Source organism: Hesperophylax consimilis, chromosome 7 (assembly GCF_061612785.1).
Source record: "Hesperophylax consimilis isolate HC1 chromosome 7, BYU_Hcon_1.0, whole genome shotgun sequence".
NCBI classification, from domain to species: Eukaryota; Metazoa; Arthropoda; class Insecta; order Trichoptera; family Limnephilidae; genus Hesperophylax; species Hesperophylax consimilis.
The window spans coordinates 14586378-14601971 of NC_142842.1; the positions used below are offsets into that span (position 1 = coordinate 14586378).

Below are 15594 nucleotides of genomic sequence, written 5' to 3' on the forward strand. Positions count from 1 at the left end.
ACGGGTCGGATCGGGAGAGACCCACTGACCCCAGATTCCACCCTCATACCCTTTTCCTTCCCAAAATTTCCCGTCCTTACATTAATTAAAAATATCCTCCACACAGCACCCCCAAAAATAACATAGGTCGCAAGGGAAATTATTTTCCTCGAGGCCTAATGAGTGGAGTTATTTTTTTTACAAACGATATCGTTTGTCGACGACAACAGTACTTGGGAAACACTAAATTGCTTTAACCTGAGTAGGAGTGCAAAGTAGTAGGTACAATCTGTTTACATAGAGATATCTCAACAAAATATTTCACAATAATTATTAAGTTCTAATTTTTATTTTATTTTATTTTTAAAGTCTAAAGGATAAAATAAAATATTTTTTGTACTCATTTGTTTTTAGATGGGTGTACAAAACCTATTAGCTAGCAAAAAGTGCATAAAGCAATGTTTATTACCATCTGCTGCGTGTAGTAAGGGGGTTCCATACCCCCGCCAGGGGGACGGAGCATCGCGGCGCTAACTGCCGCCATCTAGCGCCATTTACTGGCGCTCTGACTGTACCTCCAACGCCTCATGTCTGCAAAAAAGGTTTAAGTTTATAAAAATTCGAATAAAGTAAATATTATCTTCACAAACATCTCTCGAAAATTTTTGATGTTCGGTTCGAAGTATTTTAATATTAGAAAATTTTGTTGGTATTTACTAATTATAAGTTTTTATTTATTTCAGGACTGGAAGTATTTGAATATCTGATATTTCAAATCGTAAAAATGTAATTATTAATAACAGGTTTTAAAATACAATAGCAGAATCAACGAATACGTCAAAATGGCACCACGATAATGAGAAAATATACACATTCAAAATATGCACGCTGTTCAAAAAAATTGTTATAGGTTTTGCTATTCCTTCTTATTTGACTAGGACAGAGTTACGACATATTCTATTTGACTAGGACAGAGTTACGACATATTCTATTTGACTAGGACAGAGTTACGACATATTCTATTTACGTACGTGTATTTAGGGCAAATATGTGAATTTCAAAAATAAATTAACTAATTTATTTCAAAGTTTGCATTGAAATGCAGTGACTATTAAAAATTGACTTGGATTCTCAAAATGTGTAATTGATATCGAAACACCAAGATATCCATTATGTACCCGTAAGAAGATAATAATTTATTATTTAAAACAACGTTCCAGGAAGGTACCACTACAGTTTTACTGCCTTACTAAAGAAAAACCACTTGTTTACGGTGTTTTGTTTTTGTTACATTTATTTATTTAAAATACCGTTTAGTATACTTGCACGAACAACATTCAGAATTGGCTTAAGCCGTGTTTGGTGACCAGATTTTCAACATACGTGAAGATATTGTATCAAATGCTTCACATATAAATTAAAAAGCAGAGAATAATGCAGTATATACAAAGGTAATACAGAATGACTTATCGACCATTCTTTAAACGGAAAATGGTTTTGTTTTTATCATTTATTAACGCCTCATTGGGGCTTTTACAATAAGATTATACATTAAATGAAAAACAACAGTAAATTCAACTTATACATAACAAAAGTAAGTTAAAGATAACAACAATATAACATAAACGTTTTATTTAAATATTTTATTTTTTTTTCGAAATGTAACAAACTATATAGACAGGTTTTCAAAATCAAAAAGATAAAGAATATAAATTATCGACATATTGAAATCATGGCTTTACAAAACAGTGCATTAATCTTACATACAAACAAAACATTACATTATTATCTATCAAAGAACTCCTTGGTAACAACGTTTGTGTATTGTCTTCTAAAAGGTCTTTCTCGGAATCGATTTGAAATTCAATGAACAAATAATTAATCAGTACGTGTTTTGAAGGGTGATAATTTATCAAACTTTAAAGTCTTATGTTTTCCATAAAGGTTTAGGACACTCACATTATCTAACGTTTCGTTTCTCCGAAAATTCTCAATGGAATAAATTATTTAAAATCCATCCCGGAGATATTTACGCTACAGCTGAACCAACAATAAGCCATAACGTAGGTGTTTTGATAGTGGATTAGGATTACGTAAAATACACACAATGTATTACCCATGTTATGACTTTCAGAGATTCACCTAGAGATTACGTTTTATGATTCTTTATTCATTAGTTTTCAGTTAATAAATCATACTATATGTTCAAAAGAAAGGAAGAGCTAAATTTCGAAAGTATTAGATTGTAGGTGTAATATATTTACAACCAAACAAAGAAATTTAAAATATTACTTTGGATGTGACATTTCGATCATAACTTGCCCTCATTTAAAACACGTGCTCAATAAACTTCTGAGTGCTTATTTTTGTATATATCTACCTGAAATTCAACAATTATTGTTATTACGGGTATAATAAATTTATCGTCCCATGGAGACTTACGTAACCACATACAAAAGGTTAGTAATTTGTTTTTTATATAAAAAATGGTAAAATGAACTGTCCACAAACAAATCAGATCAGATATAAATTCAAAAAGACCACGAGTGTTATCACTATTGCTATTATAACATAACTATCATCATCGTTGTACTATCAAACTAAGATATTTTCATAAAGAATTATTTCAATTAACTTCTAGGTTAGTAATTTGTTTTTTTTTATATATATATAAAAATGTAAAAATGAACTGTCCACCAACAAATCAGATCAGATATTAATTCAAAAAGGCCACGAGTGTTATCACTATTGCTATTATAACATAACTATCATCATGGTTGTACTATCAAACTAAGATATTTTCATAAAGAATTATTTCAATTAACTTCTAGGTAGATACTTAGAACCTTACGACCCTTTCCTTTCGAACACGAAAGACAAAATACATTGGAATATTAATAACCAGATGCATCAAAGAAACGATAACAAAATTAAAATTAGAATAATAAATCAAATAACATCTACAGTGAAACATGCACTTACTATTATTATAATTGGAGACGGGCTAACCGGTAATTAAATTACACATATTCTCATATATTTTATTAAATTCAGACGTGACGAAAACTTCATTTCACTGTCGTCTATTATTAAATCTTTCTCTTCCAACGTAATGGATGGTACAATGGGATATTACGCGTGTTTTTTTTTCCAGGTGTAAAGCCAGTTCTTACCTAGAGACGTTCAAGAAAAGAATGGAAGGTACCTACCCCCAAACGACGGTTTTTCTATAATAAACTATTGACACTCGAGGTGAAGGTTACGGAGAAACTTCTAACGAAGATATTATCCTCGATTTCTGTCCTAAGATTAACTCTTAACAAGTATTTGTTGAATCATAAATTTTATCGCATTTGGTTTTGTCGAACGTAAGTTTTATTCGATTCTGACAGGTTTATGTGCCTGGATATAGTAATAAAGGAGTCTTATACCAGTATGTACTGTGGAGAAGCAATTTGCGATTGATATTCTATTCTTACTCGTAGTTGCATGTAAAATTTAAAATTTCTATGAAAAAAAAATATAAATATTTCCAAGAATATCGGAGATCCGTCAATCATTTATAATCATACTTACCGGCATTATATTGAATATGAAGGATTTACCCTTGAACTATGTAATGAATAAAATCTTCCTCCAATGTTCACAGTAGTTTAAACAAATGTCTAACCTTGACATTGAGCAAACTTATTATTTCTCATTACAAACTTAATTTCTACAAGCGAGCCGGATTATCATAATAAATCACCAATAAGTTATTAAACATATTAATTTTGGTTGTTTGTGCATGGCTAACTAAGTAGTTAATGTGAAATATTCCAGCGTAATGCGTAACATTATTTAAGTACAGTGAACTTTTACTTTAAGTAAATTGGAACTACTTATCATGTCAGATAAGTGATAAAGTAGGTACCAAAATTATTTTCTTGATTAAAAATTGTATTTTTTTTTAATATTTAAGAAGACTCTCAAACGAAATTTTGAAACAGAGAAGTCATCAACTATCACTATATTATCTTCATTTTCTTAACGCATACTATTATTGGCTGCTATCTTTGTGTATTATTGTTGATATTGTCTTCAATGAGTAAATATTACAATTTGAGTTTTTTTGCATTAAGTTATTCAAAAAATAAAATACAATTATTATCATTTTTTTGAAATGTGTATTCATTTCGTTCAAATTCTTGAACGGTGTTAAACTAAATCAATGGAGTTAAGATAAGCTAATGAGACAACATGCGTGGTTTCACAGAACTGGGTCCAGTGGACATACTCTAGCTTCCCGTTCATATATTACACATATTATTTGAATGGAAATCCTTTTCATAAGCGGTGCTACATTTATTGTTCGATTAGCATTAACATAACGTGTTTTGTATTTTTATTATGTCATTGGATTTTCAAGTTTACTAACATTCGGTAGTTAAATTTCTTTTTTTGAAAGGCAATGATCCTGAGGCAATATCTTTTATAAATCCTCCAATTTTAATGTCCAGTGATTTTTCACTGGTCTGTTATAGTTTTTATTTAATGAAAATAATATTTTATTATTCTAACACTATAAATTTCATCTTCAGCAAGCAGGAACTATTCAGAAATATCTGCACTAACCAAATAAAGACGCTCTGAACTCTATAAAGTGGCTGTGGGCTGCATACGTAGGCCGGGATGGTACCAGGACATTGACTGCAGTGTTATTATTATAACATTCCGGAAGGAATCATCGGTATTCGATCTCTCACCATACCTGTACGTTTAATTATATTGGCGCAGCGGCTTACCTAATGGCCGTTGAAATTATCTAGTGCGGGGCTATTATTTGTAAGGAGGGATTATTATCCAGAAGAACTCCATCATTTATCCTTTTAAAGCTGCGTGTGTACTTTCTTAAGAGTATTCATATATGTTTATGTTATAGTTATATGGCGTTAGGCAGTGTAGGCACTATTTTAAGCGCAAGGAAATATTATAATACGTAATTTACGAATATTTAGATATCTTTGACATGTTACTGAAAAACTGGAGCCAGTGAAACGATGGCATCTCTTTTTTGGAAATTTTGTGAGTCTGTTGAAAGTAGTGAAGGGCAATAGAAATTATATTAGGTGACTTTATTAAGGCGATGTACTACGTAGTGTAATATTTTAAATCGAGCCGCTATCAATAACACCCCTTACGTAGATGGCGATAAGGTTTAAATTCCCGCTTAACACCATCCGCCTGTTTTGATTTATGCAAGAAAAAAACATGGCCGAAAAGTGCCTTTTATTTTATTTTGTGGATGTTCACGTTCAGGCATAAATATTTAATTTTTTTCCGATCATTTTATAAGTAACTTAATTTATTATACAATAAAATCATAACCGAAAATGGGTTCGTAAGTAGGAGATTTTGAACTTAAAAGCAGTTTTCATAGGCCTTTATTTTTTACTGAGCCTTATAAAAAGACTTATCTAAAAAATACTCAATTATACTCGAAATATTTAACTAAAGCATCAGAAACATTTCTAGGCGACCAAATTTTCAAACCAAAAACACATGATTTTGAATTACCACGTACCTAGTGCATCGCCTTAAGTTATTTTTTTATTTGATTTGTCTCACCGTTTCGTAATAACAATTTCTACCTCCAGAGTAAATGTGCTCACAACTTTGCCACATAGGTCATCAATGTTTCCTTACTTTGTGAGAAGCTTTTAAGTGCTTTTACTTTTTTTACAAACACGAAAGCCACTTTAAAGCAGTGGAAATAACTTTCTTCAAATAAATATTGTAAGAAACGTTTTGACCTTTACTTTTTAAGAAGTGCTCTTAGAAAAAAATAGAGAACGAGTAAATGTTTTTGATTCATCAGCTGCTGTGACTCTTTGAGTGAATCAACCTTCTGATCTTCGGTCAAATTAAGTCAGTTCAACATCTTGAAGGCCTGTATTTGAGTCTTCGCTATTATAATAAATTGTCTGACAACCTTATTATTAACTGGGGTACTCGCACCTTGACTTTTAAATTAAGATAAGGACTAACTTGTCAGCAACTTCATACACTCAGGTATCAATTTACTTACCTTCAATTTTTTTACAAAGAAGTTTTTTTAGTTGTCCAAATCAAATTCGTGCATAATTCGTTCCATCGAAATTTCAGTTGTTCGTCTAGTTTTTTCATGATAATATGACTCTTCAAATCAGTCAAAACCCTGACAATGAGTGGTTCAACATTCCTTCACGTAGTGTGACGGACATGTTAATTGCTGGTCCACTATTTACCTATTATTCTAGTGCTCGAGACCTTTTTATTACAATAAACGTTGGGCGGTGCCTTATCTAACAGACAAAGCCCGATGGGTCTAAAAAGGTGTGTATTGGTTTAACCGCTATCTCCCTAAACTCGGTTCGTACTGTTTACACTAATTATTCTTGCAGTGGATATTTTGGTAGAAAGCTACAAATTCTTTGCGTTTATTTATCTAAGAGAAATTTTTAAGTGAAGCTTTCGGGGAGCAGAACTGAATTAGGATGATTTACTAAATCTGGATGAAAATGTCACAAGTTGGATTGGATAAAGTGGGTACTAGAACTACTAGTAGTAAATAATCGAATTTAAACAGATTTTTTCTAGAAGTTCTATTTCGATACAACTATTTATTTACAGCTCGCAGGGAATCAATGGAATTTTTTAGATTGTCACTTCACGGGCATAAAACGTGAACTATGATTAGTTAAAAAAAACATATAATTATAAAAATTAAAATAAAAATAGTGTGACTTGAATAATGTAATAATTTTGCTAGCACATCGACTGAATATGAAAAAATAATGACAATATGATATCTTATTATATTATCACTGGTTAATATTACCGCTAAGCCGGCCTCCGCGAGCCACTGGTAGGTAATTCGCAAAGGTTTTGTCTGTAGCTGGCGTGAAATAAATATATATGGAAATTTACCTCCCTGGTAGAAAATTGAATGCTACTTTTTCCACCTTGAAAGATACAATCTAATCCTTTTTAACTGCTATTTTGCTAAAAATAGATAAAAATGGATTCCAACATAATTTATTTTTTTGTATAAAATATTTTTTAATGTTTATTTTTCGTCATCATCATCATCACATCCTTCCTTTTCACAATACCGGTCGGGTACTCATTGCTTTGAAAAGTCGCCTCGAAGTATATTGTTTTTCTGTGCTGTTTCGGTTGCGGTGGGATCAATTGCAGGACTAATATGTCCTCGAAAATAATCAGTGTTTATGTAAAACCGCAAAAGAGCCCTCACTGTCTAGAGCCAGTGAGACTATGGCACCCCCAATTGGGATGTTTTCTGCGGCTGAAAGTAGTGGGGTGGGGAAGGAGATGAGGAAGAGAAAGGTGGAGAAGCACCTGACTATTAAGATCAGGTCACAAAACACGGCCAAAGTCATTTCAAGCAACTTTTCCAATATATCATATAATATATTAAATGAGTAATTTGTGAAATAACGCAAATTAAACAGTTAAAATTTACGTGCGAACGCCGGGATTTGAACCCTTGCTAGTCGAGATCCTTTTTCCTCGACCATAGACGCCTCAATTTTTATTTGCTTCCTTAAGCACTCACTAATTATCAGGCCTTCGCATGGTTTGACATTATAAAACTAAAGCTAAAAACTAGACATCAATGATCTAGGTATGTTTATTAATTAATGTATATTTGCATACTATGGGGTATATGTTTTTAAGAGTTGTAAGAAAGGTGTTAAATAATACTAACATAAGTACCAAAGAAAACCCTTATCCTCGTCAGCACGTGAGAACGAATCTACATATTATATTTCCCAATGAAAACAATTATAACGCGAACACGAACCGACATGCTCTGTTTAAAACTTGTGCAACTAACATTACGTAAACGGATAATTCATATAGAGTTATTCATATTATCGGATTAGCAGTGTTCCCACATAAAATCTATCAATGCGTTTTATGCAATAGCTAACCGACTGTACATCAAACAGTTTATTGATTCTGCTAATTAGAAAACTACTAACGAATTCTTAACGCGTCGTTTTATTGACCACGACTTGAGGAGAAAACATAAATGCCTGTAAGTAGGCGTGCGGGCAATCTGTGCTAAATTAAACTTCGTTCGGCCGAATGAAACCATGCAATAAATTGAAAAAAAATCTTATCCCGTTCATGACACATTTTTTTCTATAGTGCTTAAAACTTCAAGTGTGAAAAAAATTGAAAACCTTCTGAAAAAACTACTGATATCAGAAGAAGCTATTTAAATGAAACATTAATAAGTTGATTATTTTGAATTCTTCTCGTTGGTTCATCGATCGACAAAGTCTAGACAAGGCGTGTGGATGTTAAAAATGACACCGAAACCAAAATAATTGGTTCCAAAAATTAGTTTACGAAAAAAATTATCAAAAAGAAAGTCCATTGCCTTGTGGTCAAAAGAACGCAAAACACATTGCTTTTTACCTTTTGTTGGTCTGCAAGGAGCAAATTTGTCTCCTAAGATATTATGCTTTCAAAGCGGGGCGACGGAATTAGATGGGGAGGTTCTTTATGAAATTATTAATTGGCGTGCCGAATTGTTCGCCCAAATTCATAAGGCCATATTTAGATTTGATATATCGATGAGTTTTTCCAATATTTTTTAGAAATATTTGAAACAACTTTCTGAGTTTGCGTCAAATAATCCGTAATCGGAAACCATTCGGAAATTTGCAGAGTTTTTTAATACTATTTTAATAATCTCGATTATTTTTCTCGTGTGGAAAGTGCCCTCATATTTAACGTACAAAAGCGTCATTAGTGTATTCCAATTTCCTATCAATCAGTTCTATCATTTCTCCGAAAGAAAGAGAATAGAGCAAATAAAAAAAAATATTTAACTGATTGCCGGCTTGCAAAGCACTTTTTGTTTTTCAAATAATTTGTTATTTAACGAGACAACATGCTTGAAAATGAAGTTTTCACATTCGCGTCTCACCAACGTGCCGAGCCGCGCCGCGCTGGGGTATCATTTGCGGGAAGGTTGCAATTTTCTTTGTATAAAAATCACCGCATATTTCATAAAGAGAATATTACACTTGAAAATATTCTGCAATGAACATCCAACGAGTGTTTTAAGCAGAGGCGGCTCTAGGGGTCCAGAAGTGGAAGGCAAATGAAAAAAAAACGAATATCAAATGTTAATACATATTGCTAATGCGTTGTTAATATTATAAAAATGCCAATGTATGTAATTAATTTGCCGGTATCACCTATTCTGAAGCCGGTAGTACAATATTGTTTAATATAAAATTATTTATCTAATTATTTACACACTTAAATAATTATTTTTTCTTTAAAAAACTATTTTACTATTAAAATGTTTTTAAATCACTAACTGTAATCTCAGTCCAATGTGTATCAGTTGATTTAAAAAGAAAACAATGAAAGCAAAAGTACTTATACGTTAGTTTTACTGCACACAAAATCCTATCAAAAAAATTGCAAGTTCGTTTTAAAATATCGTTTTAATCTCTTTATTTTTATCTCCTGTAACGGAAACTAATTGACACATCACATGAAAATGTTTATCATGATTCAATGAATTGTTTGCGATTTCTTTCAATACAATATCCACAGAATTTGACAATTTAAATGAATCCATACAAATACGTCAACAATAATAAACATTATTGTAAACGTATAATAAACGTTGGTATATGCAATTGCTTTTCATTTGGACGGAGGTTGGCTCTGGAACCCGCTATTACTATATGAATCCGCATGAATACTTTAAGTTAAATTTAAAATCGGGTAGTTCGATAAATCCATTTTTTATTTAAAAATATTGTAGGATATTTTTGGGAGGTTATTTACCAAATTTCCTCCATAGATCCGCCACTGGTTTTAAACCACATAAAAGGGATACGTATGACGTATTTTTTTAAAATATACATAGTTATGCCAGTTCTGCAGATTTGCGTACTTTACACAATATTTTTCGTAATAATTCGTCGACTATAAATACGAAATTTGAAAGAGAAGCAGGTGGTTAGCAATAAATGTGACAGATGATCTATAAAACAAAAACAGATAATTTGCAATGCCCACATAAAACGGTTTTTTTTTTCATATGAGGGTAATATGAATTATCAATGGATTACATAAGGCATTTCTAATACTTTTGTTGCAAACTCAAATTTTTAATATGAAAAATGTCATATTTGAACGATTATTAAAAGTTGTTAGTTTTTATTAGTTTTCATTATGCAGTATCGAATGTTAAAATTTGAATCAATCATTTTATATCATGTTTCATCATAATATTATATTCCATTTATTATTATGATTAATTTGAACTGTTGTTGAAAGTAGGTGGCACGAAGAACTAATAACAACAGAGCTCTGGAAATGTTCTCAAAGAAACCCTCCGGGATGAAATAGGTTGCGAAATTACCATGTCGTGTCGGAGGAACTTACTACCCATATGAAAAATAAAATAAAATCCAAATTGCGAGATGAATAAATTGCATCACCGGGATGCAAAGCCGGGAGATGAATCCTCGGTAATTGCAAACGGTTGAGGAAATAATATAATGATGTAGAAAAATAATAACACATGTTATCAGAGGAATTTTCTCATACATTCCACGTTAAAGCTGGTCACACACGACAGATATAACTTCATAATATTTATGGGCCTATATTACCTCATCACTTGCCATACAATTCTATACAGTCGTCACAGACAGGTAATATAATATATCTGGGACAGTTGTATGGAATTATGGTTTTGGATTCCCGCACCTATTTTAATCCGGGATTGCAGGATATAATTTAGTACTCGGTGGGATTTCTACTAAGTGAAATTAAATTAAAATAATGCCAATATTTCTCAAATATTTTTTTTTATAATTATTTCGTATCAACCATCTTCAGTGTATATAAATATATATTGAAAAGGTAAAATGACATTTTTTTATTTCTTTTATATACTCAATAAGATTATTATTTAATTTATAATTTTTATATTATACTATTATTTATTATGATTAAAAAGTCAGAAATTAGTAAGGGATATCAGTAGATAGATAATTAAAAATAAAAGCAATACAATCTTTTTATTGCTAACACCTATCTAGTAATATAAATGCATCGTCTGTAAGTGGTAATGCCACAGTTTGATAATGCATTCAGAGGGCGAAACAGCTGTCACACGTAATAATAATTACATAGCAGAACTTGTTTATAAATAAACTATTTTTATAAATTGAATAATAATATCGTTGATATATAAAAGAAATTTAAAAAATATATAATGGAGTTCTACAAATTAAACTTGAAAACAATAAACAAAACATTTATTTTAAGCAGAAAAAAATGATATTAAGAAATATGAAAATATAACTTTCACTGACATGACTCGCCACGGTCATTTGAGATCAATCATCTTTGGTACTGATAATATCCTTTCTTCCTAACATCAAGTTCAGTTCCTTTTTCATTGTCAAAATTCGGCCACTGCTTATTTATACAAACAGAATTTTTTTGGTGTAATTTTTTTTTATCCCGCAATATTTTAAGACCGCGAAATCAAACACTATTAAAGTACATTGTGTGTCTAGGCCTACTTTTATTAAGAGGTTATATCTCTCGTGTGTGACTAGTTTAACTACTAATTCAATAAGATATATGCTTAAAATACAATACTCATTTTATGTTAAAATAAGTAAATGCGCATGCAAAATCAGTGGTAATTGCTATATTTATTGATTGTTTGCTTATATAAAATTAGAAGTAAAATAAGACACGCATGTCTAGCAAGAAATTTTACTTTTAGTTTTAAACATCCACAATAGTACACATCCACGAGACAAATGACACGTAATTGTGGATAACTACCGCACATAGCACAAGCCCGACAGCACTAGGACTATTGTAGTATAATCTACCCCAGTAACTGTTTTCTATAAAAGCACAAGGCTGCAAAAACAACCGCCTGTAAATTGGATCTCAATTTGCCGTAATAAAAGAGTGAATAAATGTAATGGCCATCTTGTATTCTGTACGCACATATTCTGTACTAACATTACATTGCGCGATACTTTTCCATTTTACATTGTGAAGAAAGTGATTTGAGGTTGCGGCCATTCAATTGATATTGTGATTTATTACAGTTCAATGAAGATTGATTCAACTCAAAATTATTATCCAATATAGTTTTATATCTGAAATGTAATCAATAACGTGGGTTACAAATTGCAGCAAATGGTTCTATACTTATTTATTATGTGTTGCAATAATTTGACTTGTAATAAATTACCATTTAATATAAAAGTACAAGTTAAGATCATTCAGGATTTTATTTCGCCTCCATTTCAGCATCATTTCAAGTTCTTATCAACAAAAGTTTCTCTTGTGGATGAATTATCTTGAATATTTTTTATTGTTGAAATGAGTTTTACTCGAAAGATTCCTTGATTTAATTAATTCCCACGCTTCTTCATTTCTTGCCTGAAAGTTTTATAAGATGTTGAGTGGTGGTTATTTTAACAAAATGGTTAAAAATTAAATCAAAAATGTATTTCATGAGATCATTTTTAAGAATCGTATTACAAAGCTTGTGATGATAAAAACCTACGTAACTTTTGAATTAAATTTTATTGACAAAAATACTTTTGATTTTTTGGCCTTTATTAAAATCTTAAACACGTTTATGAGTAACGCCCTACATATAGAAAAACTACTATTTATAATTTATTAAGTATCTCTTCCGGTGAAAAACCGGTTTGCAGAACATACGGACGAATTAACAGGTTTCCTGATAAAATTTTAGTAAATTACGAATATATTATCATGATGTCGGAACAAGTGTTCACGAAACTCATAATATTTTTCGTCATGATATACATATTAGGATTTTCAAATGAAGATCCATCTGTCTTGATAATTTTCATGAACACGTGTTCCGACATCTTGATAATGTATTCGGTATTTACTCAAACTTTATCAGGAAACCTGTTAATTCGTTCGTAAGGCCTGCAATCCTGTTTTAACTGGAATTACCCAAGATTTTAATAGATTTAAATTAATTATCAATAGATATTTTTCTCTGTGTAGTTTCATTATTAACATAATCATTACTTTTGTGTAGCGTGGTAGACATATCACCAATATTTTTCTACCAGAAATTGTAATAAATTACGTAGAGAAGTACGTACTACATAAAAGTACAGTATCACACTAAACGGATAAAACTTATGAGTTTTGGGTTATTGAATATCACGTCATAAATTGGATGTGTTCAGGCAAGTGGGTACAAATTACGTGACTGAAGATGAATCGTGACACTAACGCGTTTGGAACTAATTTAATTGATTATCGGCTATCATCAAATTGCTCCCAAGCAAGTCACCCAACGCAAGTTTGGTAATATTAGCATAATCACAATATTATAAAAGTAGGTGGTACTAACTGCCAAGAATTTTTTTTAATTTTGGAAGTTGTTGCTTCGATAATTTAATAAATCGGACATGTGGGCGGTATATGTGGACAAAATATAAATAAAGGTAGGTAGTTTCATCCGAGAAAATGGTTCCATGATAAATAAACACATCCACAATTCAACACACCTTTATAAAGTCATTAGAAGCGATGAAAAAAAAAATTAAACCTAACCTAACTTAACCTAACCTAACCTACTTAACCCAGTTAATATTTTTTTGTTTCATCACTTTCCATGACTTTATATAACTTTTTAAATATGTGATGAATTATCATTTTGATGATTTATCCGGTCACCCGAGAAAATAAAGATAAATATAGGTAGAAAGAAGAACAAACATTTAAATGTTTTATTATCATTTTCCAAATAACTTCATTTGCCACATTATATAATACAACCCTAACCGAAAAGGAGTTCGTAATACAAGATTTTGAACTTGAAAGCAGCTTTTACAGACCTGATACTTTATTAATTTTTTTGTGCTCAAACAAATGCTCAATTTTATCAAAGACCAAGACGTTTTTACTCGCAGTATTTAATTAAAGCATTTAAAATACAGGGTTTTTCAATAAGAGGTGTTATTTTGAATAGCCCGCTATTTCGGTAGATGTTACTTTTGAAGCTGTCATTTTTTGACATTTGACAAGTAAAAACTACGTCATTAATAAAAATGGAACAATACACGCTTCAAAAATGCATTAAAATTATTAAAATTCACTTGAGTGAATCAAATGCAAATCATTTTGAGTGATGAGGCCCATTTCCACCTCGGTGGCTTCGTCAACAAGAAAAATTGTCGCATCTGGGGCTCGGAAAACCCAAGAGTTATTGTTGAAAAGCCTCTTTATCCTCAACGTGTGACTGTTTGGTGCGGTTTATGGTCCGGCGGAGTCATTGGACCTCACTTTTTCGAAAATGAGGCTAGAGCAACAGTTACGGTGAATGGATCGCTATCGAGAGATGATTAATGATTTTTTATGGCCGGAATTGGATGGTATTGATCTGGACAACGTTTACTTTCAATAAGACAGCGCTACGTGCCACACAAGCAACGAAACCATTGATCTTTTACGATTGAATATCAAAATAATACCTCTTATTGGAAAATGCTGTAAATCTATACGATCAAATTTTCAAACAAAAACTCATAATTTTGCATTACTTCATAGTATTTCGCCTTGAAACTACGAACGAGAAGAAGAAGGCATTCACTTTTTTGATGATCGACTAACATGGAAACTTTTAACATTATCATAATAAAAATATGACACGAACAAACATGAATCTCATCGTAAGCACGACACGTGTTATTTTTGTTACGTTCAAATTATACAAACAGAAAGTAAAATTGCTGACACCCAATTGTGATGTCCGTCAAATGTTTTGTTTTCAGTGATTAGGATATCTTAGAAAGTGAGCATTGTTGTGGTTGGGCGTCGCGGTAATACACAGTCGATCACGCGAAAGGTTTTTGAAAGTTTGCTTATATTTTGGTATAACATTATATTATTATCTCTCTCTTAGTCCAGGAGTATAAAGCAGCTATGGCGGATATCGAATCATCCGACTTTATTGTGTTACATTTGTCCGCGTCAACATATTTTGAAATGTGGAAAAATTAATGTACCTATATAAAATTATGTATATATATATTTTGTGACTACCCGATTTTAGTAGCCAATGTTAAATACTATTTTCGATAAATGGCATTGGAACCTTAGCATTTTGATAAAAAATGAGATTATTATTATGCAAATTCGGAATTAGTCTAATGTACATGGGTACCTATTGATAAATCAAATAATTTATAGATTTCGCGATTCTTTCGAACGAAGAGTTCGTATCGTTAAAAAATATTCCGATTAAATTGTGGCAATGATTCCACAAAATACTAGTAAGATGATGTAATATACAGGATGTCCGAGGGTGAAGTGCACTCACGACGCATTTTTCGAATTTCCGATGTTTCTTTTTTAGAAAAAATATATATTCGGCTTTTTTTCTTGTGACTATATCATGTGGAAAATCACCTTTAGTTTGTGGTAAAAAAGTTGAATTGCTTGTGTGGGAAATTAAATATTCTTCTATAGAATAGTATTTTTAAATGTGAAAATAAACATTGGAAT

At 31.3% G+C, this 15594-nt stretch overlaps 1 protein-coding gene across 1 annotated transcript in view; it reads right to left on the minus strand.

Moving 5' to 3' along the window:
* RhoGEF64C (Rho guanine nucleotide exchange factor at 64C) overlaps window positions 1-15594 on the minus strand; it is a 259239-nt gene that overhangs the window by 97980 nt on the left and 145665 nt on the right. Inside the window, exon 3 of the mRNA XM_089633241.1 lies at window positions 449-570. Coding sequence (XP_089489367.1) covers window positions 449-523 — 75 coding nt within the window. The 5' untranslated portion in view covers window positions 524-570. The remainder of the gene's footprint in view (window positions 1-448; window positions 571-15594) is intronic.